At 32.8% G+C, this 27,807-nt stretch overlaps 1 protein-coding gene across 2 annotated transcripts in view; it reads right to left on the bottom strand.

Annotated features, from left to right (window-relative positions):
- The window catches only part of LOC129803854 (uncharacterized), a 147,513-nt gene extending 125,357 nt beyond the window's left edge, over nt 1-22,156 (bottom strand). For both annotated transcript variants that reach the window (XM_055850669.1, XM_055850670.1), the window contains exon 1: nt 20,503-22,156. In XM_055850669.1, coding sequence (XP_055706644.1) covers nt 20,503-20,662 — 160 coding nt within the window. In that variant the 5' untranslated portion in view covers nt 20,663-22,156. The remainder of the gene's footprint in view (nt 1-20,502) is intronic.
- Nucleotides 22,157-27,807: the final 5,651 nt, after the last annotated feature.

The raw sequence follows: 27,807 nt of genomic DNA, 5'->3' as shown, positions 1-27,807 counted from the left end.
CCTCCCCCTACATAAAATAAATGTAAGGACCAGCTTCATTTAGAAATAAGCGAAAAAATATAATATCAATGGAGACCTACTTCCCCCTAGGTAACACATTTTAAAATTTATTTTTAACAGTAATACAAGGTCTTCAAATTGAAATACACTCAGTTCCGGGATTATGCATATATTCGGGACCGAAAAAAACGCGCAAAATGGTTTTATGCATTGAGAAAATTTGCATACCCGCAGGCGATTTCTTTTGAATGAATCGGCCATAGAACGAATTTCGCGCGGAGTAAAAGTAGTCAAAGCAAAACGATTTAATTGTTTAAAAGAAATTCATCAAGAAACAGTACTCTTGGTCAGAGTTCTTTAATGAATTGTTAGAATATTTAAAATTTTTACCTTAATAAAAGAAATTAAAGTTTTATTATGAAAAACAAGCATAGTATTTTCAAAATAGTATACATTCAGTCGTATTTCAAGAAAGATTTCACAAATTTTCCCCCAATGGTAGGCAAACCTGCATAATTGTATGTTCATAATCTCGTCAGATGCATAATTTCGAAGTGCATAATGCCGGGATACTCAATCGGTCAAGTGGTAGAGCACTCGCTCTATGATGCAAGTGTCCCGGGTTCGAATCCCCTTTAGATCACCAGGAATTTTTCTGGCATTAAAGCGGTTCGAACTGCGAATTGCATCCAGTGAGCTTCACTGCCATTCACTTCAATTGATTCCACGGGCATGGGACTGACAACTTCATCCCGTACAAGAAAAAATAATAATGCATGTCTAGAAATCCCCTTGCGGGAAGGCCTTGTTCTTGGGACTGAGTGTATACGCCAGTTTTTGGTCAAAGAAACATTAAAAATTTTAGAAGAAAATCGAAAAAATATCTTTTTAATCGAAATATCAGCCCTATATAAGGGGTAAGTGGGGCATCTTTAAAGTGGGACAGCTTTGAAATTGGGCTCATTCTCCTAGTTTTAAATAAATTTGAGCGTATTAATGATATAATTTAGCCTTGCAATTGGTTTGTTGTTAAATATTTTGAAAATAAAATATGAAACCCAATTTATAATAAGTGAACAATTGGGAATTTTAAATTTTAAAAATGGGCGAAATGGGGTACAGTAGGTTAATTTTGGACAGAACTTTATTTTGATTTTCAATATTTTGTCACTGTTTCAGATGAGCAAAGACGAATAGACAACCTATGTGAGAAGAAATAGAAGAGCAAAGAGGAGAATAAGAGCACTTTTTAGTGTTTTTTTTCTTTTACCTATTTGGAATAGTGATAGGGCGAAGTGGGGGGTACCTTTGAAAGTGGGGCACCTTTGAAATTGGGATTTTTCTGCTATGTTGAAGTCGAACTGAGCTATATCATAATGTAATTGAGCTTCTCAATCTGTTTGTGCAGCTAAATTATATCACGATAAGGTTCAATTTTATTTAAAAATGGTGAAAAATCCCAATTTCAAAGGTACCCCACTTTTAAAGGTGCCCCACTTCCCCCTAGCGAGAAAATTTCAAAATTCAAAATTAAACTCTGTATTGGGTTCTGTTCAGAATTACCTCATTGCAAATAGTCTCTCTAAAGTCCTATTTTTGCTTTAAAAAATGATAATCGGAATGGTTACCTTACATATTATTTCAACTCCAACTAAATATTAAGTTATTTTATTAAATTTATTAAATAAAAAATCAAAATGCAACAGTAAAGATAAAAAAGAATAATTGAGTTACGTTGACGGGCAGTGACTTTAGAGTGTCTTGTGTTTTAATTATTTCAAATTTGTGTTAATAAAAAAATGATCAGTACAAAGTAAACAATATTATATTAAAAAAAATAAACAAAACCGAAAATATAATTAAAATATCGGGGAAAATGGGTCCCGGTCAAAATCCCGAAAGCCAAAATTCCGAAAGCCAAAATCCCGAACGCCAAAATCCCGAATGGGCCAAAATCCCGAATTCTTAAATCCCTTTCAGGATTTTGAACATTCGGGATTTTAGCTTTCGGGATTGTGGCTTTCGGGATTTTGACCTTTTCGGGATTTTGGCGTTCGGGATTTTGGCTTGAGGGATTTTGGTTTTCAGGATTTTGTTTTGATCATTAACTGACAAAACTGAATTTTTACTCACAAATTTTAGCGGTGTTGTTCAAACTTCAAATTATTATATTGTTTTTTTTTATTATTTTACAGTATTTAGGACTTGTGACAAAGAAAAAAATAAAGTAGTTTTTTTTTCCATTTTGGAAGCAATAAGATTTTAAACTCACCAAAAATTAAAATTTAAATTGCTTTCTTCGTAGTTTCTACTGGCAGTTTTATTTCTCTTTCTTCTCAAGATTATTAAATTATTTAATAATTGTTGGAAGAAAATGCTCAACAAAGAGAGGTTTTTTCTTGAGTTCTATATAGCATTTCTTTTTTAATAAGTGTCTTGTTTAATTTTTTATCAACTGCACTGTTCATGATGCAAACAGTGATACTTTATAGTTATAGATATAGTATGATAACTCTAGAGTTGTCTGCGTAGTACCACGCCAGAGGGCAGTGAGCCCCAGGGAAGAGACACGGCAATTGCATTTTATAACGCTGAAAATTATCCATAGTACGTATTGATAATCGGATTACGCTAATTTCTTCTGTTGTAATTTTCTGCTTTCGAATGTTTGAAATTATATTTCTCATTAATCTTTTTTAAGTGCACCAGAATGACGAGATCATTATTACCATTTCCAGTTTCACTATATAATCCGCAATAAGCCTATAGATTTCCGCAATTAATATATTTTTAGCGGTCTATGGCATTGGAATTGATGTTTTTTTTTGTAGGGAGCATCGTGGAAAAAAATCCCGCATATCTAGATATACGGTAATTAACCTCTCGTGAGTTGTATGTATGGTGGGTAAACTAATTAAATGCTTGTAGAATTTTAGGTAGCACGGGTCGAATTCACCCCTTGAAAATTCACCAAGGGTGTGACTGAAGAGGACACAATATCCGGGGAAAACTCATCAACATGGAGAGATAAAAAGCTCCTGGTGAAATTTTGGATAGGCACATGGATCCATTTGAGATTCAGCAAGTCTCTCGAAATCAAATTCAATCCTCTAATTGAGGAGTGACACAATGGGAATGAGATGATGCGAAGAAGGGTGGACAAATGTCCCAAATTATACGGGTCCTCTCCATCGTATTGTTGATCCTCGTCAATTTTCTCACACCATCCTTCACATCAATGGGGTCTGATATGAATTTTCTATTTGTCTTGCTGGGTTCCACTCCCCGAAAAATAAACTCCTCATCCGGAATTTGGGGCATTGGAAACCCCATCTGAGGCTCCTCCTGTTCTTCATCACTCCCATTGTTTTCTGGGTTTTTGTATAACTGGAAAATCTCTTGAATTGTTTCTCCTCTGTATTCCTCACGATATCTTCCATTATTACCATTTTCATCCATTGCCCCATGTCGTTTAGGACTGCTATTATTGAGTATATGAAATTCAACGCACAATTCCATCCACTTTAGTGAGACGTATCGTCAGGGAGAGGAATACAATTCGCGTGTCATGTGAGGTTCCCTCCTGGAGGAATATAGTGTAAAATGTTGACAGCTTCAGAAGCCTCAAATGCAATACCCCATTATTCTATTACACACCACACATGCCCATTATTTCCCAACTGGGGTAAATTCTCCTTTACCAAGCATTTTCATGCCTTCCCCGGGAGTTTGGTATGTTCAAAAAAAAAAAAAAATCTCATTTTATGAGAAATTGAATGGCACAATGGCATCCACTCGCAAATCTTTTTAATGCCCTTCACCACCCAGATTGAATGACATCATAGACCATTCCTTGTTCCTTCACTCACACCTCCAATTGTTCGTCACGTCATACAAGGAGTGCACGAAATGACAAAAAAGCATGAAATCCATGTGAAGCACTTTCTGAAGTGGATGCTGTAAGAGCTTCGAGTACAGCAATTGCAACTGGAGTTATCCAACAGTTGGAGAATGGTGAGATGGTTAAAGTGATCACAAAGAAGCGAAAAGACTTTAAAGTTTTCTACAGACCGCAACATCAGAGAAATTCCTAGAAGTATGGACTTAGAATTCAGTGGTTCTCAAATTAATGAGATACCTCAGAAAGAATACATAAAAATTAATTGAGCGAATCTTTCAAAATGTTTTTGTAAAATTGGTTCCTGTTAATTCGTTTTTGAAAGTTTCATTTTCGAAGTTCAATTATTCAAAGGTAATTTTGTTTTCGCTTCATAAAGAGCTAAAAGTGTTTTAGATTGAGGGGAAAATGGTATGTTGTATGAAGTAATTGGTATAATCTAAAAAGAACTTTCGTCTTTTAACCGGATAACGGCCAAACTGAATAGAGTTTAACCAATTTCATCTGGCAACAGGGGTTTCATATTGGAGGTTCAGCCCAATTTCTAAATGTATCATAAATCTAAATAACAAGCAGTCTTATGCCCTAGACACACTTACGACTTACGACTTAACTCTTTCGTCTCTTTTGGGACTCTGAGTACCCAAAGAAGCATATGAATATTCTGCGAAAAACGATGTTTTTTAATTATTCAGAATTGATAAAAATCCGATTCTTGTGAATGATTACAAATTATAAGGATGTCCAAATGTAAGATATTTTTTGTAGGACCTCAATTAATTCCTGAGCTTAGATATTTTTGATTAAAAAATAGTGAAATTGGCTTGCAGCATATGCTGCGGTCTGGAAAGAGTTACACTCAGTCCCGGCATTAAGTCCTTCGGGATTATGCACCTGACGGAATTATGCACACACAATTATGCAAATTTGCCTACCATCGGGGGTCAATTTATGAAATCATTTTTGAAATACGCCTGAATGCATACTATGTTACGACGCGGGAAATTTGAAAACATTTTGCTACTTTTTCAGACAAAATTTTAATTTCTTTTTTTTAAGGTATTTTTTTTATTATTCTAACCATTTATTGAAGAACTCTGGCCATGTACTGTTTGTTAATGCATTTATATTGTTGAATTAGTTGAAACATTTGAATCTTTTTGTTTGAACTACTTTTACCGACTTTTACTCTGCGCGAAATTCGTTCAACGGTCAATTTATTCAAAAGAAATCCCCTGTAGGTATGCAAATTTTCTCGATGCATAATGCCATTTCGCGCGTTTTTTTTCGGTCCCGAAAATGTGCATAATGCCGGGATCTAGTGTAAGCCGAAAGACGATTGTGGCGGGAGCAAAGCAAATTTTTGGGAAGGACCGGAACTTCTGTGGAATACTACAGATCTCCGCAACGATCAGATGGCAGTTTCCACAGTAACACAGCCACTCGATACAGAAAGGATAGAGAAGGATAGGGAGATCTATGAGCCTTATCTACTCTTAAATGGGAAGAGGAAATAATGGAAAGTTTTTTTCGGATAGTACCGCTACACGATTTAGTGGAAAATGATGGAAATGTAGTTTGACCATAATTTCTAATATAATTGCGCTAAGCAATCTTTCGGCTAATCTTCAGGTCTGTCAAGGCCCTTAGTAAGTTTTTAAAATGTGATGGATGATTCGTCTTTAATATTCAATCTTTAGTCAAGATTTTCACAAAAATCTCGCCTGATAAGAAGTTATAGAGTATCCAAATTAAATTACATCTGGTTCTTGGAAGAAATACTCCGGAAGGGAAGAGTAATTGAGTTTCCCTAATTCATGAGTTTTTCGTTATTCTTGAAGGTGCAAAGAAAATGTTATAAGGTCTTCTAAAAGCCAGGAAGAACTTTTCGCCCAAGCACTGGAGAGGATCGACTGTATGCTGTTGTATTGGATCAATTTTCCATCAGTTGTTTCCAATCGATCCATAAGAAAGACTATTTGTCGTAACGAAACGAGGAGAAAAATGACCACATTCATTCGGTTCACCTTAAGCATTTTAGTCAAAAAAAAAAGTGCAACTCATGTTTCAATCTTGGAAACGTATCCAACATTTTGAAAATGACGAAATACAGTCGAATTATTGTTTTCTAACATTTTAACAATCTTTTCAAATTTTATGCATAAATTTTCTTCCATTAGGTTACTCAAAATATCTCCATAAATGCTACAGGCCGTTTAAAATTGAGTTGATCTTTCGAACAATAAATCCTTATTTCGAAATTTCCCAGAACATATTTTAATTATTCTGAGAGCTACAATCACATCGAACAGACTGGGCTTTTCTACATGGTCATTGCTTTTTTACTCCTTCATTGCTTTTTTACACGTGGAAAAAATATTCAAAAAATTGAGGCATCAAACCAATTTTTGCATCAATTTGATCTTTTTCCGTTCTCTGAGACAATATTCTGTAAAAAGAAAATGATATTTTAGTAAAATTAGCCAAATTTAAATACCTTGAACAAAAAGCAAAAAGCAATTGCCCGGTCAATTGCTTTTTCTTGACACTTTCATATTACATAGTCCGTTAACATTCTCTATTTTGAATTCACTGTTCGAAATTTCATCGATCACCATCGAAATCAGCTGATGCCAGGAAAAATCAAAACAAAGGATATTTTACTCATAAAACTCTTGTGAAAACTTTTGAAATACATTTAAAATGAGTATAGGCTTAGTGAAATTAAAGTTTAGTATAAAATACATGTGAATAATGTGAATTACATTGTTTTGAACAACTGAAATTATTTCCCGCCTTGGAAATTTTTCTTACACTAGATGGCGCTGTTCTCAGTGAGTTATCCAATCGAAAAAAATGAAGGTGTCATATCACTTCTCCATTGCTTCTTTGAAAATCGATTAAAAGAGCAATGGCCCAGTCTGTTCAATGCTAATATGATCAAAATAAACGCCCAAAATGATTTTCCGTGGAAGTCCATCACTTGGACCTTTCCAAAATTCGCCTAACATTAAATGCTGTAAATACGCCTTTTAAGCATCGAACAGACTGGGCCATTGCTCTTTTAATCGATTTTCAAAGAAGCAAATGGAGAAATGAATATGACACCTTCATTGTTTTCGATTAGAAAATTCACTGAGAACAGCGCCATCCAGTGTAAGTAAAATGTCCAAGGCGGGAAATATTTTCAATTGTTCAAAACAATGCAGTTCACATTATTCACATGTATTTTATACTAAACTTTAATTTTACTAAGCCTAGACTCATTTTAAATGTATGTCAAAAGTTTTCACAAGAGTTTTATGAGTAAAATATCCTTTGTTTTGATTTTTCCTGGCATCAGCTGATTCGATGGTGGTCGATGAAATTTCGAAGAGTGAATTCAAATAGAGAATGTTAACAGACTATTGTCAAGAAAAGAGCAATTGACCGGGCAATTGCTTTTTGCTTTTTGTTCAAGGTATTTAAATTTGACTAATTTTACTAAAATATCATTTTCTTTTTACATAATATTGTCTTAGAGAACGGAAAAAGATCAAATTGATGCAAAAATTGGTTTGATACCGCAATTTTTTGAATATTTTTTCCACGTGTAAAAAAGCAATGAAGGAGTAAAAAAGCAATGACCATGTAAAAAAGCCCAGTCTGTTCGATGTGTTTGTTTCACATTTTGGAGAAGTCCTCCAAAGGACATGTCGACTTATTTGATGGATACATGGCAATAGAGGGATGTAAGACATTATAATCTTTCCAGTGCATGCAAAAAAGTTGACAAAAATTACAGGTTAAGCTAAAGGATGTATTTCAGTCACATCTGTGAAAGTGGCCCATGAACTTATGCAATCATCCAATAAAACTAAAAAATAACTAAAATTAAAGACTGAGCTTTGGAGAAAGTAAGAAGATTTTCAAAATAAACGTTTCAGTTTTCTTTAATTTAAAAAAAAAGAAATTAAGTGATGACACACTGTTTGTCTCTATGCACATTTCTTGATTCATTAGCATTGAACAGACTGGGCCATTGCTCTTTTAATCGATTTTCAAAGAAGCAATGGAGAAGTGATATGACACCTTCATTTTTTTCGATCAGATAACTCACTGAGAACAGCGCCATCCAGTGTAAGTAAGATGTCCAAGGCGGGAAATATTTTCAGTTGTTCAAAACAATGTAATTCACATTATTCACATGTATTTTATACTAAACTTTAATTTCACTAAGCCTAGACTCATTTTAAATGTATTTCAAAAGTTTTCACAAGAGTTTTATGAGTAAAATTTCCTTTGTTTTGATTTTTCCTGGCATCAGCTGATTTCGATGGTGGTCGATGAAATTTCGAACAGTGAATTCAAATAGAGAATGTTAACGGACTATGTAATATGAAAATGTCAAGAAAAAGCAATTGACCGGGCAATTGCTTTTTGCTTTTTGTTCAAGGCATTTAAATTTGGCTAATTTTACTAAAATATCATTTTCTTTTTACAGAATATTGTCTCAGAGAACGGAAAAAGATCAAATTGATGCAAAAATTGGTTTGATGACTCAATTTTTTGGATATTTTTTCCACGTGTAAAAAAGCAATGAAGGAGTAAAAAAGCAATGACCATGTACAAAATCCCAGTCTGTTCGATGTGATTATGTCTTTTGAATACTATTTTTTATTTTGGAATATTTGTTCTTCGTGAAAAATAATTTTTATATTATATCACTGAAATCAACCATCCGAGAGAAATTACTAAAATTGAGATTCTGTTTTCAGTTGAATTAAAATGCAATTACTATATCGAGTAAAGTCGAGAATAATAATCCAGGTGTTGAAGAAAATTCATATTAGATTTTAGTCGTTTCTTTTAAATTCAAACTCCAGAAAGTGCCTGGAAGTGCTTAGAAGTGCAGAAGTTCCGGAAATCACCTATGGCACTTCCGGAAGTGTGGAAGTCTTTAACGGTTTCCATATAAATTCAAGAAGTGCTGGAAGTGGTGTACACGATTTTTCGACTAATATCTCCCCCTTGAAGAAAGGCATATTTCGGGGCAATTGGTTTTTCGGAACAAACAAAAGCGGCTATTATGCAATCAAATTTTACTGAGCCTGATTATTTACCTTCGACTAGAAGGTTCAAACTTCACTCTTTTATAAAAAAAAAATTGTTTAAATTTCACTTGTAAAGTGGCTCAAATCGAAAAAAACTCAGCACTGTTTGTGCTGACATCTGCAAAATTGAACGTACTGGAGATTTTGCAAAATGTGAAATGTGACACTCATATTCATAAATGATTTAAATAAATTAAATGAAATTTTAATTTTTTTTTGTTTATCTGAGAAGTAATAGAGTTTAATATTTCATATAGAATTTAAAAATAATAAGAAAATTATTTATAGGATTTTTGATGTGTTCAAAAATACCCATATTATATCCCGAAAAGCACCTTGTCCAGAAATACTTACACGTTACCCTATGCAAAAAAATTGAACAATCAATATAGCCCATATAGCCCAATAGTTCAAGATAGCTTCAACTTCCCATATAGTTTCTTAATTAAATTGAACAGAGTTTCTAATATTAATATTTATAATTTATTTTATGTTTTAAAGTAAACTATGATGTTCTAATTTATAGTAACTCCAGTCGCTTCTGTCGTTATTTTAATATTCATTCTGTCAGTACGAATAAGTAATTTCAACAGACCTTCAATTATGTTGAGTGATATGTTAATACTTCCACTAGTTCATCGAAAGTCTCATTATATTTACGTCGAACCGAATTTAAGTTCATATAACCCAATAAACATTTTCTCTTCAGTACTGCAAAGTTGTTCGAGTTTTGTCGACATACGCTAGTCGGATTCTGGACAGATAATTTTCCAGGCGAATGGAAATATTTCTGTCCAAAGATTTCCCAATTTGATAGAAATTTGGCACATTTATGAAAATCGAAATAATGTCGACATTGATGTTGACAGTATGTCGACAAATTATTTCCTATTTTAGACTTTTTGCCTAGTTCTTGAACTCCTGATTTCGATATTTTTTCAAGTATTTAACCAGAAATATTTTTTGGGAATGCTTTGACTGAAGACAAGGGAAAGGAATCAATTTACTTTAATTGACTTTTGAATATTGAAAATAATAATAATAATAATAATAATAATAATAATAATAATTTATTGATTGATGCCCAGGTTACATAATATAACAAACAGGACTATACAATTAAAATACAGTGGATATAATAGTTAGAGGAGGATGAAGTAGGTTCATTCATGAATTACTTGCAAAACTAATCATTCTTGTCTGAAACTGTCCCACCTCCCCTGGATAATATTATACTAAAATTCTAAAATATTAAAGTTCTCTCTATAGAATCTTAGTAGTGAAATGGAATAAAACATCATTCTCATAATTTAAAAGTTTTATAAAGTATTTTCTCCGTTGAATATTTCCTGAAATTCAAATGTGACATGAAATTAAATGAGTATAATGAATTAATTATTTGATTCTCAAGGGAAAAATTTTCTTCATAAAACTTTATGTTCTGTTATGCAAATGATTTTTGGCAAAAATTCCACGAACAAGAAAATACTTTTTCAACTACCTCTTACATCAATTTTGACTTACAAATTTATGCCATGAGATTTTGTATTGAAAACTTTTCTTATGTTTTATTCGGTTTCTTATAACTTTAACACGCTTAATCAGTTTTTACTGCAAAATTTCTGGTATATTATTGTTTACGGAAAAGATTCTGGTATTGTAAGATGATGTTTACAAATTACAAAATTCTTGTTTGAGCAAACAATGTTAATTAATTCCTGGAAGTAATATCTTGATGGCTTGGGTATACATTAAAATATTATGTATATTTTTAAAGCTAAATATTATTGAACTCAGCAATGGATAGATCCGCGATATATATTTCTGTATGCTGAAACTCAAAGCTTTGGGGAATGCTTTCAACCTTTCAAAGTAATCACAAGATTATATTCGGAAATCCCTCTTTTCATTCGAACGGTTGAATCTTCAGCGAAAACTGCAATTTACCTGGAGATAGTTCAAAATTGCCAAGAATTTGTACATCAATCAATTGAAAAGTTTCTATTGAAACATCCATGGAGTGAAAGAGGGAAGATTTGGATGGTAAAACTCTCTAACGATAAGCTTGAATTGTAATTAAAAGTTTTGCAGTGTAAACATTGAGGATGATTTTGCAACTTTGTGCACAACTGAAAACTAATTACGGAATAAGGAAATAATTAGAAATTGAGAATTCCACAAGAGAAATAAATTCTTTTATAGATGAAAAATTTCTATTCAAGTTTTTCCTGAATCAAAATTGCAAAATTTTCTTATACCACATGAATGCTTTACTGAAAATGCAGCAGTCTTCATAATTAAAATTAAATTTTTAGTTAAAATTTTCAAGAAAAGAATTAGTGTTTAAAGACTTTATTTCTCTTCATAACAACTTCCAAAAAAAAGACTTTCTGAACGTCCTTCGGTTCACCAAGAGGGTACCACACTCAATGAAATATTTAAAGTGTTACAATTGCGTGTTTTTGAAAGAACGTCCAATTATGATTCATTGACAAAATGATGATTAAACAAGTTTAAGAAATAAAGAGAGTGAAAGATTGACCACAAGTAGAGATAGTCGATTGCGTGACTCTTTAAGTGCATTAAACGGCAATTTTACAGAACTTATTGAGGTAGGTAAAAAATAATTTCAAAGAAATGATGACATTGAAGTTATTCTTAATTATGTTTTCATTTGATCCGTTTCTATAGAGATCCCAATTGATGATTTTAGGACTAAAAATAACATGGATTAAAAGAAAAAGTAATTTTCTTTTGGTGTTTACTTATTTCATGTGAAGGATTTTCAATTCAAAATCCAATTGCGTAATTAACCTTTAACGTTAAAGTGGGATTTTCAATCATTCTGAGTATTTTTCGACGAATAAATTTAAATAATAAAGAACCGGTGAGCGTCGGGGGATGAGGTAGAAAAAGACGATTCTTCCCTAATTGGAAGATTCGTCTTTTCCTAAGTTACCCCATCCCCCGACGCTCACCGGATCTCTATTAGTTAAATTATTATTATTATTAGTTCTTTAATAGAATATTGAACTATTGATATGATACATTAGGGTCTTCATGTGCTAAATACCTCTGCAATTTACATATTGAAAATCTTAAATACTTGTTAATAAAAATTTGATCGCATATTACGCATATTACACAAAAAGCTTTAAAAAACTTATTAGAACTGAGCTGAGGAGAATATAATAAAGGTAAGCGAGTTAAATTCAGTGAAGGATTTTTAAAGAAAAAGAGATGGCAAAGTCTCTCAATTTTGAAGAGTGCTCGAGCTCCAGAGAAAGTGCTATCAGTGTATTATCTTTTCGCATACTTTTTTGGTACATAACATACCGCTTTACTGGCAATTAAATGATTGATGAATTTAAAAAAAAAACATTCAGAAACAAGAAATTGCTGAAGAAAAGTAGGTTTTAGAAGAAATAAAAAGTAAATCCGACAATGATATCAATTTACGGATATATTACTGATTTACTACCAATTAGGTCCGATACAGTCGGGTTGGATATTTCAAGATCTTTCAAAAAAAATCCAAATTTAAGCAATTCGGTTGAAAAACAGACCCTCCAAAGTGGTTAAATTTTGACATTCGAAAATTCGATAACGAAATGTTTTTCGAACACAGGTGTCTAAACAAAAATAGGGTAGAGTCAGCCCTTTTGGCCATGTAAGCATTTTTGGCCACCTAAAGTAAAATCACATTGTAAGGAAATTATGACTTTATTTAGAACAGGAAAATCGGTCTTATTTTGTGACCTCTAATCTAACGAATCAGAAAACCATATTTGATTTTGTATCGACTTGATTAATTCTAAGTTATTGAAAGAAATTCTCGATAAGGTAAACAATCGCTAAAAAACATGGGATTCTTAAGAAACTTGTTAATGTTAAGAGAAATTGTTTTGCCTTATTTCATATTTTTGATGAAAATATTTGATGTTATTCAATAAAAGTCCATTTTTTTATTAACTGAATTTTATTGTAATATTATCCTTAATAAGATTTTCTAACAAATTAAATGAAAATCGGATGTGGCTAAAAGAGCTTACTTTTTTCGGTTGTGTAAGTACTTTTGGCCATTCATTTTCCCATACAATTTACACGTAGCGCACCTCGTGGATTTCAGTAAAACCAATCGTGACTTTTGACTGATTTTTACATCAAATAGAAAATGTGCGAAAAGTTCTTTAAAAATACTCTAATAATCACATAAAATTGGTGTTAAATAAGAATAGGACTTGTGATGTATATTTGTGAAAGTTTTCGAGAGCTATTTCTTCTTTTATTTTATTAAAATTCTATTGGAAAAAAGTGGCCAAAAGTGCTTACAAAGTGGCCAAAAGTACTGAAACATGCATAGTTGTATAAAATACTTTTTTCACTAAAATATTCAAAAAAAAAATTGGGAATTCTCTTGGATTATTAGGAAGAAAGGGCTTTAAGGTATCTTTGTACAAAATTTAATTTTATTTATAGTCATTCGAGGAGAGTTGGAACAGTGGGAGAGATGGACCACTTCGCCTCCTGCCTACACCCTATGCACGATCTCCACCTCATTTGGTCTATTTGTGCCCTTCAACATTCTAATGAAAACCCCCAAGTTACAGCTTTCTACCCTTAAAATTGTACGAGAAAATTGAAATTGAATTTTTTGGATGTCTGAAATATGGCCAAAAATTTTTATTTCGCCATAAGAATACGTGTATTTGGGGGTTGAGGAGAGATGGAACTTAATGTTTTTGGCAACACTTCCGGTGTGAATTTTGGTCAATGTTCTTCAAAATCTTTTTAAGTAAATCTTAGAAATTATTTTCTCTAAATTTCTGGTAAGACTGACTTGATACACTCATCAGCGAAATTGCCATCGAAGTATATGAGCCACATATTCCACAAAATAAATAATTTATAATGAAAAAAATAAAATAAACTCCAATAAATTCAATGAAATAGTGTTCATGTCTAAAATCACTTCCCTCCTATTCTAAATTAATAAAATGAACTATAAATATTTTGCTAAAATTAGGGGTGTTCCATCTCACCCTCACTTTTTTTGAGTGCCTCAAAATGCAACTTTTTTAAATCCTATTTTTTTAAGTGACTATTTTCATCTACGCTTTTCTAATATTGATATTTTAAATGTAGAGTCTTCAAATGATAACCCAGTGAAATTCGTCTTTGTCTCGCATTCAAAACGTATCCGAAATATTGAATATAAAAAAGGTGTGCCATCTCTCCTTGAATGACTATAAATAAAGATTATAAAAATTACAATCACATGAAACCTTAAAGTGGCCAAAAGTACTTACTCCACCCTATTCGTTAAGTGAACGTTTTCCGAACAATGTTTGTGAAAAATGTGCAAACTTTTACGAACTTTTTAATAGGTTATACGATTTCTGATCATTTCGTAAGCTTCCAGTAAGAATTCACAAACATCTACGATCTATTTTAGGAATTTTTTTTCTGTGCAGTTAGAAGGATGATTAGTGTTCATCCTTTATGGTCTCTACATACTAAAGAAATTGATGTCCATATTGGAGTAAACTTCCTACGCTTGTGCCGGAAAAATTGTCAAATAATGAACATAAATTCCCCTAATGTGTTGTGTCCATTATAATAATATGTAACTCTATATTCAGGCATACATATTAATCCATTCGCAAACTCCTTCTCCTATATGCTTATGCTTCACATTTATAAACAATGAAGCACAATAGTACAACCTCTCTGGAAAATGATTAAGTTCTTCAGAGTATATTTTAAGAACTAAAGTGGAAAAAATCTTTTTAAATAAATTTTTGAGTATTTGAGTATTCTAAGCCTTTACGAATTCACAATGTCATAAAATGGTAGTTTGTAATGGGTCTCCGCATCCCATACGTGCAGATTTATTTTACGATTCGCATTTAAATCATCTTAAAACCTCTCGAAAAAATACTTCACATATCCACAAAAATGTGTTCACAAGCCGACGGTTTTGCGCGTGATTCATTTTTTCGCTCATGCATCAGCAACAATTTGAATGTCAGCATTGTGAAAATTTGGGGTTTAATTTGTGCTTTTGCATTAAGCTCCAAAATGACACTTTTATGGGCACTGGGGCAGAATTTTTCTGTGTCACAAAAAAGCGTGATTCCCATGAATTGGATATACTCATGTGGGTGGAAAATTTTTGCAAAACATTTGAAATCACAGAGCTTTTTGTAGGGGGTTGGAATCATTTTTGCGTGTTCAAACTTTTATTTTCATGGCATTTTTTCCGGGGTTTCATCACCTGAAAGAGAAACCCCAACTTTGTGTGGGGTTTTAGGTGCAGAAATTGTACACCAAAATGGAGGGGAGAATTAAATAAAATTCATTTATGTGATGATAGCACAATAAAAAAAGGTATACATTCGAAATGCAAAAGATTTTTATTCGAAAATATTTAAAAAAGAAAACGTTTTAAATTCGTTTGGAGTTTGAGATTCAAAATAATCTTACTGATTTTACTGATCTTACAATTATTTATAATTATAGAAGAAATCGGAGTCTGTTTGAAAGAAAATTAGAATTATATTCATTTTCTGAAGGATTATTTTGCAACGGACAGGATTTTATTTCACTGGGAAATGCCGATCCAGGGGATTTTGTAGTTCATACATGAAAACGAATAAAAACTTTTAGCCAAAAAAATAAGGATTTTGATTAACAATGGTCAGTGAATATTCTATATTTATTTAGTAAATAATTGATATGAAAATTCTTAAAACTATGCCATAGATGCTAATGTGATATAAAATTTCACAAATTGATAATTAATTTTATTTAAAGTCTAAATATTAAATTGTCTATTATTTTTGAAAATTAAATAATCTACAGAAGAACTACGCCTTTTAAAAACAATTAAAGTATTTAAGCGCCCCAGTCTTCCCTATTGGAACTTCTTTGTGATGACTTTTCTAGTTTGAGATGCTCCTTTCCATACTTTAAGAAATAAAAGGCGACACATTCTTAAGATATTTGAGCTTCGGAAATTTTTACTCTCCGGTTTTTTTTTGCTATTCTTGGATTTCCTCGCTACACTGAGCATTTCTTGTGAAATTTAAACACGTTTCTCCTTATAAAATATTTTTGATACTTGTGAAAAGTGGAATTTGAAACACTTAAATGATAAACTCTTATCAAATTACGAACACAACAGAAGGAAATGCAATGTTTTATACGAAATTATTTAAAATTTGATTTAGAGACGCACAAGATGCAATTGTCGTAACTGGCAGTGTATATTCTATTTTTTAAAATTTATTTTGAGATGAAAAGCTCAAGGTGTTTAGTTTTGCTAATTCAAAGGACTACATAGGATTTATATGGTAAAGTCGTTACCTTGGAATTTACTTTAAACCTAATAAGACCTTCTTGTGTATCAGTCGGGGTCAAAATCCACCTTGTATGGCGTTTTCTTATTGTTTTATTAGAAATTAATGAACAAAAACGGTTAATGCTCAAATAGAAAACTATTTCAATAATCGTTTAATAGATAAACGAAGATAAAATTGGGTAGAAAAGCATTTGAATATAAATTTTCAGCAATATAAAATTCATGATTTATGGCAAACCACGAATTTATATCACTCGGCAAAATCTAAGATAAGGGAAGAGCACCAGCAATCGGCAGTGTTCCTCGGATCGTCAGGTTAATACCTTATCGTTGCTCCAAATAAAATGAACTTTTAAAAATTATTAGCTACTTTTTACCATTTAACTCACATAATAATGCACTGCAATAACCCAGATTTAATTTATAAAACCAATTTTCTGTGAGACACCTGATTTAATTCGTGACGATCCGAGGTACAGAAGGCATGTTTGCAATAACACCTATTTTTTATTACTTTATTGTAATGATTTATAAATTAAATTCACAGATATAGTTAAATGGATAATTAACAGTGTAATTAGTATCAACAAAAATACCAAAAAGTATTTTGAGGCTTATATTTTCAACTAAATATGGAGCATGTCTCTAAACATTCCGATCCGTGGTGCTCTTCCCTTATGACTAAATAACGGATACAGGGTATCCCAGGATTTTGCACATTTTCGGCACCGAGAATACCGAACGAAATGGCATTATGCACAAAAATAATTTGCATACCTGTGGGAGATTTCTTTCGAATAAGTCAACCGTAGAATGAATTTCGCGCGAAGTAAAACCAGTCAGAACAAAAAATTGAACTGTTTGAAAGATAGGAGAGACTGGGGCAAAAAGTCACAACACGGATATTTCATATTTTTACAAGCTACTCGAGAGCCGTAGAAATTTCTAATTAGCGCAGTTTTATAGGAAATTTATCGCTCTAGAACTTTGTGAAAGTAATTTTTCTCTATTTTGTAAGGATACTCATTTATAGAGCCGTTTTCTTAAAAGTAATTTTGTGACCATTTTCAAATATACTGGGGCAAATAGTACCAGACATGAGGTGTTATCACATTTTGATCCGCTTTATTACGGGGCTTTCGTAAATTAAAAAAAAAATATCTAGATGACATATTTTCATAGGAACTTTATTCCTCTGCACATTTATGAAACACCATTTTCTCAATCTGAACGAGAAAAGCGTTTTCAAGCAATTTTAGAAAAAAAAAATCACAAGAGACTGCAAATCGTTTGACCAATGGAAACAAAACGGCGAGACACGGTAATGACGTTTCTTTTCGCCGTAAGACATCAGAACTTGCTTCGGTTTTTGCTACTTTTCGCTTTATATCTTTTGTTACTTTTTACCCCAAGCGGTCATTTTTAATAAAAGTATTTCTGGAAAAAAGAATCTTTGTAAAATTCTAAAATAGATAGCGGCTTCGTATTCAAAGAATCCAAATCATTTAGGAAATATTCACCAGTGCATCAATTTTGAAAATTAAGTAGGTAATAATTGTTATCTTCTGCAAGGATGAATATTTCAAAAATTGGGCTAAAAATTTCGATATTTTACTTGAAACCGTAAACTCATGACATTCAAAAAGGTTTATGGAGACTACCTATAGAAAAAATATTATTCCGCTATCTTTTTTTATCTCGGAAGATATTAAATTTTGAAATTTTCGGTTTGTGACTTTTTGCCCCAGTCTTCCCTGTGCATTATAATTAGGGTAAAACACGCTAGCTTCGGACGACTCAAGCTTCGAACATTTTTTTTCAATGTGTTTTAAAAGCATTTGGCCTATTATAATATTACATTTTAATAGCTAGTCCAATGCTTCAAATTTCAGGAAAAGAGCTATGTGTGAAATCCATAAGGAATATAGAAAAAATGAGTTGTTTTAAGCTTTTGTATCGTCCGAAATTAGCGCGCTTTTCCCTAGTACTATTTGTTTTCAGTTCTTTAATAAATTGTTAAAATATTCAAGATAAAAATGACCTTAATATACGAAATTATCTTTTTCTGATAAAAAAACCTAAATAACCGTGAAGTGTATAAAAATTTTGCACATCACAAAAAAGTATACCTACGTTGTATTTCAAAAAACATTTAACAAATTTGGCCTCTAATGTTAGACAAACGTTCATAATTGTGTGTGCATAATGCTCAACGCACAATAACGTGTTGTTTATAAACGTGTTTTCAAAATTTACTATGAGATAGAGCGAGATGACTAGATCTAAATCTCACTCATTCTCATTGAAATGTCAAAAACATGTTTACTAAACAAAAGTTATTATCCGTTGGACATAATTCTGTCAGATGCATAATTCCGAAGTGCGTAATCCCGGGACCCCCTTTGTTTGAATTTAAACAAGTTAAAGAATATGTCATAGTTTTATACTTCTTTTCTCATGATTTATTTTTGCAATTTTGCAGCATTGCGAGTATAAGGTGATGGAGTTATCACATATGGACATTGTAGTCTTATGAACAGCTGACAATTCTTCAATTTTTTGGCTTAAATGGATTCCGAAAATCAGAAAAATGTTAATCATATCATAAAATGCTAATTTTATGATTTTTCATAATCTGTTTTAAGTGTACAACGTCCATAAGTGATGACACCACCCTACGTAATGTTTTTCTTTCTCAAGGGCTTATCCAATTTGGGAATGCCAACATGTTTTTCTGCCAGAATTTGTAGATTCCATGAAAACACTGAAAATATTCTGATGGAATCTCAAACGGAATCAATTACAGAATCCTTACGTCAAATGGAATCTCATAATTTAATTTCAGTTATGAAGCCATAGATAGCACTAGGCGTTAAAGCTATTTACGATCAATCAGTCATCGACGGTCGAGTGTTTCCATTCGGCATTATACGGTAACATTTAAAAATCGCAAAAAATAAAAAAAAGGAATAAACAGCATGATAAACTGGGAATCATGGTATACTGTATTAACTCTTTAAGGACGATTGGAACACCGGTGTCCCATTAACAAAATATTTTTTCCTGACTACCTAAAGTTATTTTTTCTTATGTCTGTCCATAATTGTAAAGTAGAAGGTTGAAGGAATCTAGAATATTTTTTGCAAGTCTCTAGCTATTTGCAGTAAATATTTAAGCTCAAAAATGGCGATTTTTTAAATTCTCAAATTCGTAACTGATTTTATTTATTTTTTATATTTCTAATTTTTTTTAAGCAAAACCCTTTTGGCAATTAAAACTACAATACTGATACGTAATATTTCTCATTAAAGCGAAAAATATTATTTATTGGAATTGTCAGCAAAAATTACTTAAATTTTTGGGCTATTTTTGTCCCTATCGTTCATAGAGGCACAAAATACGCCGAATCAGATTCTGTTGAACTTTCCAAGGTTAGATGTAAGACTTATCATTAATTATGTTTCCGAGTTTAATTTTTATTGTTGATTTTCAGTCTGTAAAAAGTGTCTCGTGGTTAAAGGATTAAATCTTTTAACGAATCATACATTTGGAATACATTAGAATTACATAACTGAGAAAAAAGGGGGTGCGATTTACTTTTTTTCCTCATAACTTTAACACTTTTTAGGTTTAAAAATATATCAACATTTTTTAATGTAGATTTTACACCTTTTTAAGGGTAAAAATAACATGAAAAAGGGTAACTTTAACCCCGAATATACCTAAAAAGCATAATATTTACACCGATTTTGGATCAATACTGCATGGTAAAATTAACATTTCAGGAATGTTATTTTAACTTTTACGGATTTCTCTCTCAGTGATGGAATAACAGAATGTCGACATTATTTTTTGGCCTTGATTACCCATTTCCTTTTTCGTCTATATTACTGGCCGATAGACAAAATCGTTTAGGATACCGACTTAGGATTTATAAGAAAACGAATGCCTATTTTTCAGTAAAAACGATTTTATTTTAGAGATTATATTCAACTTGCAGAGAAATCTGGGATATCTTCCACACTATCCTGTGCCAACGGACACTAGCTTTAGTCCGAGATGGATTTTTTTCCTTTCGGATGAGGACAGCGTATAGAAGAGGGTTCTTTTTGTGATACTTTTTATTATGTATTAAAAAGGAATCTCACCATTTTCATCTGATACGATGGGTGACACGGATGTTGCGGCACTGGAACTACTCCAATGGGATATTGAGCATATTATCCAAAAAAGGGTGTAAATAATCCACAGAGAGTCATTCTGTTTGCTTCTCACTGAATTCCATATATCACAAGATGACCGCTCCATCACTTTTTTTTCTTCTTCCCTTTTTTTTAGCACATACAATAAATTTTCCTGGCCCTTCACACACGGTTTTCTCGTTGGAAGAGGATAGCTTCTTATAGCAGAATTCTTTTTTTTATTATAGAGAGATCTCTTGGCTCTTCTTGGGGGTTTCACTGGACTGAGTAGGGCTTTTCACGGGCCCTCTCACGACTACTGGGAACATGAAGAAACAAAACACAAACTCAGTACGATCCCACTGGGATCTATCCCAAAAAACCTACGTACACCCTTTCTGGGGATTCAGTACCCGAGAGAGCTTTCACGGGAGGGTAGTTTGTCGGATGGGAGCTCTAACAGTGGACTTTTCACTTTTATTACTATTTTTGTTTATCTTTTCAAGCACTCTGGAGTGGAAATGGTTACTCTTTCACTTCTTCAGCTGTACGTTTTTCCATGAAACACTGAAGCTCATCCTCACACCTTTCCTCACCAACACTAATTGCCAACACCATGTTTGTGCAAGGTAGGGTGGCTAAATTGAAAAATTCACTCCAACAATTTCATTGTGGTGAATTAACAATCAATTTCAAATTTGCCCCATCCACATTCCCTCTTATATCACTTTTTCCCACCAAAATATCCATACACATACACCACACTTGAGGAAATTGAGCAGAATCAGATGTGGGATGGGTTTAACACCTGAAGGTATTCCCGTTTATTGTATACACGAAATTTTCTGCAAGAAATTTCACCAACGTCAATTTCACTGTAAGATCCTGATATTTATAGAATCTTCATGGTCTCTGGAAACCATTAAATTATGATCGATGGATTTGCTCTCCTTGGGAGCCCTTCAGTTTGGAGCTTTTTTTCTGTGTGGCACAACCAAAAAAAAAAACACCCCAATAAAATCCACAGACGGAAAAGCTTCCGAAAAAAAAAATTATTATTTTTTTCCTCTTAGGGGGTACTTTTGGTATATCCCTTCCGCAGTATGTTCCAAAACGACACAGTTTTATTCACATTCTGTGGTGGAGTCTCTGAGAGTTTCAGTGGGAAAAATTAATTCTTGCATTAATTCATGGGTCAAACATTTCCACCAACCCTCACTCACACCCAAAAAACACAAACGTGACACTTGAGTGGTGACCAGATGGATAGGGGATGGTGAAAAATTGAATAAATCACCATAATATCCAACTGATTGATGAGAATTTTTCCTTATTCACCAATTCAGTACACACACCCTAGCGATCCCCGATCCTTTCCCAAGATTTTCAATTTTCAACGACTTCTCGAGTCCCAACCCCCAACGGACACCCCACTATGCTACTTTCCAGAAGCACAATAGAAAGTCAGGAAGTCTGGCAAAATGAAGTGGTCGTCTACTCAACACCTCCTTGAGCCAACACTAGAACTTGCTCTTTGATTCTCTACCCAACTTCTCTACCCAACAAGCACTTGCCGACAAAATGCCTCCGTTACGCAGCCACCACGAACGATGGTCGAGTGAGTACTAAAGCGGAAGGTATAGCCAGAGTACCAAATTCTGCCTTATGCTTCTCCTCCTTCGCAAGCGAACATGAGAGAGAGAATTGATAAATCTCGAAGGGGAATGTTCTAAAAAAATGTTGCCCCTTCTAGCATTAAGGGGAAGAGTGTTGAGTACTACTTCCCGAAGGCATACTCAATGACCTGCCACATAATCAACATATTTGCCTGGGTTGGGTGATGATTGGATGCTGAGGAAAACAAGGTCGAAGTGGAAGTTTTTGCGCTGCGGACTTTGTGGTTCTTTTTTTTTAACGCTGATGAGATAAGAATTGATATATTGCGATATAAATTACCTGAAAGCTTGATTTCAGAAACTACATCGGGTTTTATAGGTAGTTTCAGTGTTTTTCTGGGTGAAATCAAAAATTTTATTCATGAATTGGAATTTCACAATAGAGCATTATCCATATGTAATAAAATATTTAATCCCACAAAATATTTTAGTTCTATTGTTCTCTGGAGTTGGCTAAAGTCTCCAAACCTGGCTAACACAAGGTAAGCTGTTACTAGCACAATACTATGATTAAAGGCATTGTCCATGCTCTGAAATAAGAGCTCTGTGCAAGTGCATAAAATAAGGCCTTAGTAAGTACTTATTAAGGAAATTTTTGCGCGATAGTAAGTACACCTTGTGACAAAACGTGGAAACTCGAATAGAGAATGCGATGGCTACATCTTGAACATAGGCTAGAAAGAGATGGATCAACATGACATGTCAGAAAAACATAACCTCTAATAAGTGTAATCAACCGTGTGTTTTTATTCGAGAAAATTTTAGTGATTTATTGATAAATCTATCGAAAGGAAAAATTAGTGGAATCTACGAAGTCAATCTTGATTTGAGTGTATGTGAAAGCCCTCCATTTAGTCCTAGCCGCCTGAAATCTATGAAATTTGCTCACATGTGCCTTTAATGTGTACCGTCCGTACCGTCAATTTGCTATCCGGGAAAGTGAATTGCAAAAGAATTTCAAATATTCACTCAAAACTCTCTTTAGCTCGTGATCCGGGTATGCAAGCTACCTAAGAGATTACTAAATTCTGATAATTCCTCTCTTTAGTTCAACCAGAGTATAATCCGGGAGCGTAACGTGCCCAAGAGGGTATCAAACTTTGATATTTCACCCCTTTAGCTTTGGCCCCAAAAACTCGTGTTCCGGGAATCTAATTTTAATAGATTTTCAATATAATTTTTCTAACTCATCATTTTAATGATTTTCTTGTTCCAGACGACTCGAATTTTGGTAGACAGATTTCAAGAGCTCATCCGGTACCAGTTAAAGCTATACTTCAAACAGAATATGCGTCCGGTTCAACTAGGTTTAAAGCATCGTTTTTATGAATTACAACAGAGGATAAGTGTATGACGGAACCTTTCCTATGAAATAAAAAATATGAGGAATTAAAAAAAAAATGTTTTTTAAGCATTAGGATAACTACTTAAAAAGTGTTTAGTCGAAAGTCCTTAATTAAGTACTTAGTGAACATACTTTTATGTTCTCAACCCATTCCTTACCATGGTATTATACATCATTCGTAAGATTTATTCGTAGATGATTTATTCCTGCGCAATTTTTATCCGAATTGCTGTCGGGAATGGATTTTTAGTAACTTTAGTTCTTCAATTTCTTGGAAAAAATAGTCCGACACAGATGGGAATGCATTTTGTTATTGTTTTCTTGTTTCGCGGAAGGTCATGCAAAATTTTTGCTCAAAATGGCGGACGGAAAATTCGACATCTCGTCGAATTTGCTAAAATTGGCCTCTTTTCTCTTTCCTGATTTGAATTCTAGTTTCCAATTTGTTTTTTTTTGAATAGTTACTCTACCTAAATCAATAGAGTTTGTAATGAATTAATGCACAGAATTTAAATTCAGTAACCGTTAAGACGTGTGTTAGACAGGGGTTCCCCGCGCCCCCATAATAGATAAAAAAAAATTTCTTTTCAAAAATTTCATCTACTAATCTGTAGAAAACTAATCCCAAAATATGAACATTCTATCTCAAGTATTTCTGGTACATTGACTGAATGGGTTAATACAACCTACTTAATTAAGTACTTAGTGTTAAGGCCGAGTCATACCACATTAGTTTCACTACTCGCCACAAAGCGCTGACGTTGGTCTCATTTTCATATATTTTTTAAGTTCTACAACTCCTTAAAATTAAGTTATTGAGTTAAGAACTTATTAGGTACTTAATAAGTACTTAATGTGTTAGCCGGGATGTGACAAAGGAAGAGATTGAAGAACAAAAAAATAGACCGAACTCCTACCTTGACTTGTCCTAAATATCCATACGGTCGACAACCAGAAGCCAAAGGAAGAGATATTATTGTGTTACCTAGCATTTTCAACAACCTTTCGGAAGAAATTAAAATTGGTGTTTTTGGCTACGTACAACTCGTTCAACTAATGTAGCCTTCAATTTGGCGTGGTATCAATAAATTATACTTGTGTTAAAGATTCCTAGCATTTTTTGTGGTGGTTTTTTATAGAGACATTTTCCATAATAAACAAAAACTTTTAAATCAAAAACACTCGAATAGAAATTTTGTACGATTAATAGCTTATTTTTCAGAACTACAGTTTTTTGGCCAATTTATGTGAGAACAATAAAGTAGAAAAACTAAGTCATGCTAACGCTGCTTTATCATTGGGTTATGGTAATATTTTGAGCATATGCAAACATCTAATGATTGCAATAATAATACAGTACGACTCCAATATAGTCAACACATTTGATTCCTATAGGGGAAAGTACTCTTGCTTCGAACGTTAATGGCTTTGAATAATGTAAATTTCTGTTACATTTCTTAAAAGATTTCCACATGGTTGTCACATAATTATCAATAAAATTGATGACAAGCCAACTAATAGTTAATAGAAATGTGTAAGTGTCTTAGGAAAAATAAAAGAAAATTCTCATTATTCGAAGGCATAACGTTCGAAGGGAGAGTACTTTCCCCTATACCTGCAATATTTTAAGTTATTAATTGTTGTAGTTACTATTTTACACGTTAAAAATTGTCTCTGAGTTTTACTTAACAAAAGTTGTTTAAAAGTTTAACATTAAACCTAGAATTTTACATATTTTTTCACGGCGTTTAAAATTTTTAGGGGTTGACTCTATCGGAGTCGTACTGTAATTGCCATATCAGTAGGGTTTTTAACGATAGGCGTAAATAAGTATCACAATTGCAGCCATAAAATTGAAGTAAAATTTTATAAGAAGGAAAAAAGTATGGTAGTCGTAATCATAACGTTTTACTGATGTAAATTTTATCTTGAAGCAGAACTAATGTTACTTTGTTGCGCAGATTTAGGTTGGGATAAGAATAACGTAATAGTAAAATCGTAAGATAAATACGATTACCACTGGAAGTCAGGGATCATTTTATTGACATTAGAATTATCCCGCTTTTACTTAACTTTAAAGAGAAGCATAACTGAAAATTATTCATTTGTGGAATTCATTCAGAACACTAAACCTACCGAGATTTTTATATACCTCTTCCTAGCACACTAGGTCAAATTGACCAATATTGAAAAGGATTATTAAAGACTTCATTACATACACAGCAAAGACGACCCACATCTCCTTTTCCCACATAGTAACAATTTGGACAGGAGGAGAGAATTTCTAGAAGAAAAGAGTCTATTAGACTCCCTGAAACGTTCAAAACCAAGTCCAAAACTGAAAGGAGGCGATAATGTAGTCTTTGATAACCATTTTCAATACCGGTCAAATTGGTCGGTCATAGAAGGTAGGGCACATAAAAAAAATTCTCGAAAAAGAGAAAATAAAATTAGAAGGAAATTCTTAAAAAATATGTCACATGGAAATATTAAGAAAAGTCATGCACTTAAGTAGTGGCATTTAAAAGTTAACGTCTGCGTAAATAATAGAAATATGTCTAAAATGTCAATTTGCCTGGTTCGGTAGGTTTAGTGTTAAGAAAACAAATCCTATTCGAATGAAGAAAGTTCAAAAATATTCATTATAATTGTTATGTATGTATACTCATCCTTATAAGGACTAATTATTTTTGTATTATGAGAAATTAATTATCAGTTTCCTTATTTGTTCTAAGTTAAACTGTTCTTGTTTCTCATGAATTACAAAACAGGAAAACAACGACTTTTAACCTTTATAAGAAACGCTTTATTTTACTGCTCGAACTCAAAGATAGAGCAGTTATACAATATAATCCACTTTTTTTCAACTTGTGACACGGTTAGAGGCCAAACGGTAAGAGGTATCGACTTCCAGTCTTCGACGACCCGATATTAATAAGTTAATATTATCTAGGACAGTATTTTTTATTTCCCCCCATCCCCTCCTGATTTATTTCATTTTCGGATATGTTTTAGAAATAGTCAAGGCGAATATTTCGTCCTAGGACACCAATGTTTGAAAACCACTTAGATATCGAATATTCGAACATAAAAGTTTAGACCACTTTGGGTCTGTTTTTCAATTGATTTTCTTAAAATTGGATTTTTTTGAAAGATCTTGAAATTCCCAACCCGACTGGACTGGACTTTATCGGTCATGGGTCGGTATAGTACTCGTAATAAAAAAATATCGTTTCAAAAATATTTTTTATTTTTTCGAAAGCTTGTGACACGGTTAGAGATCAAACGGTATGAGATATCGACTTCCGGTTTTCGACAAGCCCCCCCCATAAGTCGATATTATCTAAGACAGGCTTTTTTGTTTCCCCCGCCCCTCTGACCCCTCAAAAACCATGTTTTTCGTTTTTATTGAAAACGATTCCTACGATTCCTTTTATTTTTGGATATATTTTTGAGGTGGTCCAGGCGAACATTTCGTCCAAACCTAAAAAAATTGCCATCTTGAATTTTCAAAAGCCAGAAGTTTAACTGATCTTGAAATCAGAATAATGAATCGAATATCCGTGAGTGACTTATCTTTTTCGTGTTTACATTTTTTATTTGTCCATATGCTTGTGACTCATGCTAGACAGTTCTAAAATGATCATTTCTTTACCAATCTTTGATTTTCAAATCCTCAGTAACTCAGTAAGCACCAAAAGATCATGCGAGAAATTAATTCACGGAGAGCTCTATCTCCTGAGTTCGAGCATTCCGCAAAGTACAGTCGCTTTTCCATCTCTTTTTATATAGAAAACGATTTGACAAGAATTAGTCTTCACTTTATCCTGAAATTTAGTAAGATCCTTAATTCGGTCATTGTTTTTGTTATTTTCAAACAAAACAATTTTAAAAATATATATTAAACACCAAGCCATTTCTTAAAGTAAATTAATACAAAAAGAGATACAAAGCATCTTTTATGGAGCCCTAGCGTGTTCGTTTTAAAGAGATTAGTTGGGAACATTGACTAAATTCTGATTAATGAAATTGTATGGCAGTCTTAAGGAATTTTTTTTAAGGTCGGAACAAAAAGAAAAAATGCCTAATGACCACCTATAGTGACAAACAACATGAATTTTAATTAATTCAATTGCTCTTGTTTGTTCGTTTGTTCATTCTTGTGTAGAATTCTTCTGGTCAATTCTTTTGATTCTCTCGCTTTATCTCCCAATGGAATGCCATTGTGGAGTGCCTTTGAGAATTCACCAA

This window comes from Phlebotomus papatasi, chromosome 2, assembly GCF_024763615.1.
Source record: "Phlebotomus papatasi isolate M1 chromosome 2, Ppap_2.1, whole genome shotgun sequence".
Taxonomy (NCBI): Eukaryota; Metazoa; Arthropoda; class Insecta; order Diptera; family Psychodidae; genus Phlebotomus; species Phlebotomus papatasi.
Note: the sequence above shows the minus strand (reverse complement) of the source record. Positions and strands in the feature narration are given on the sequence as shown.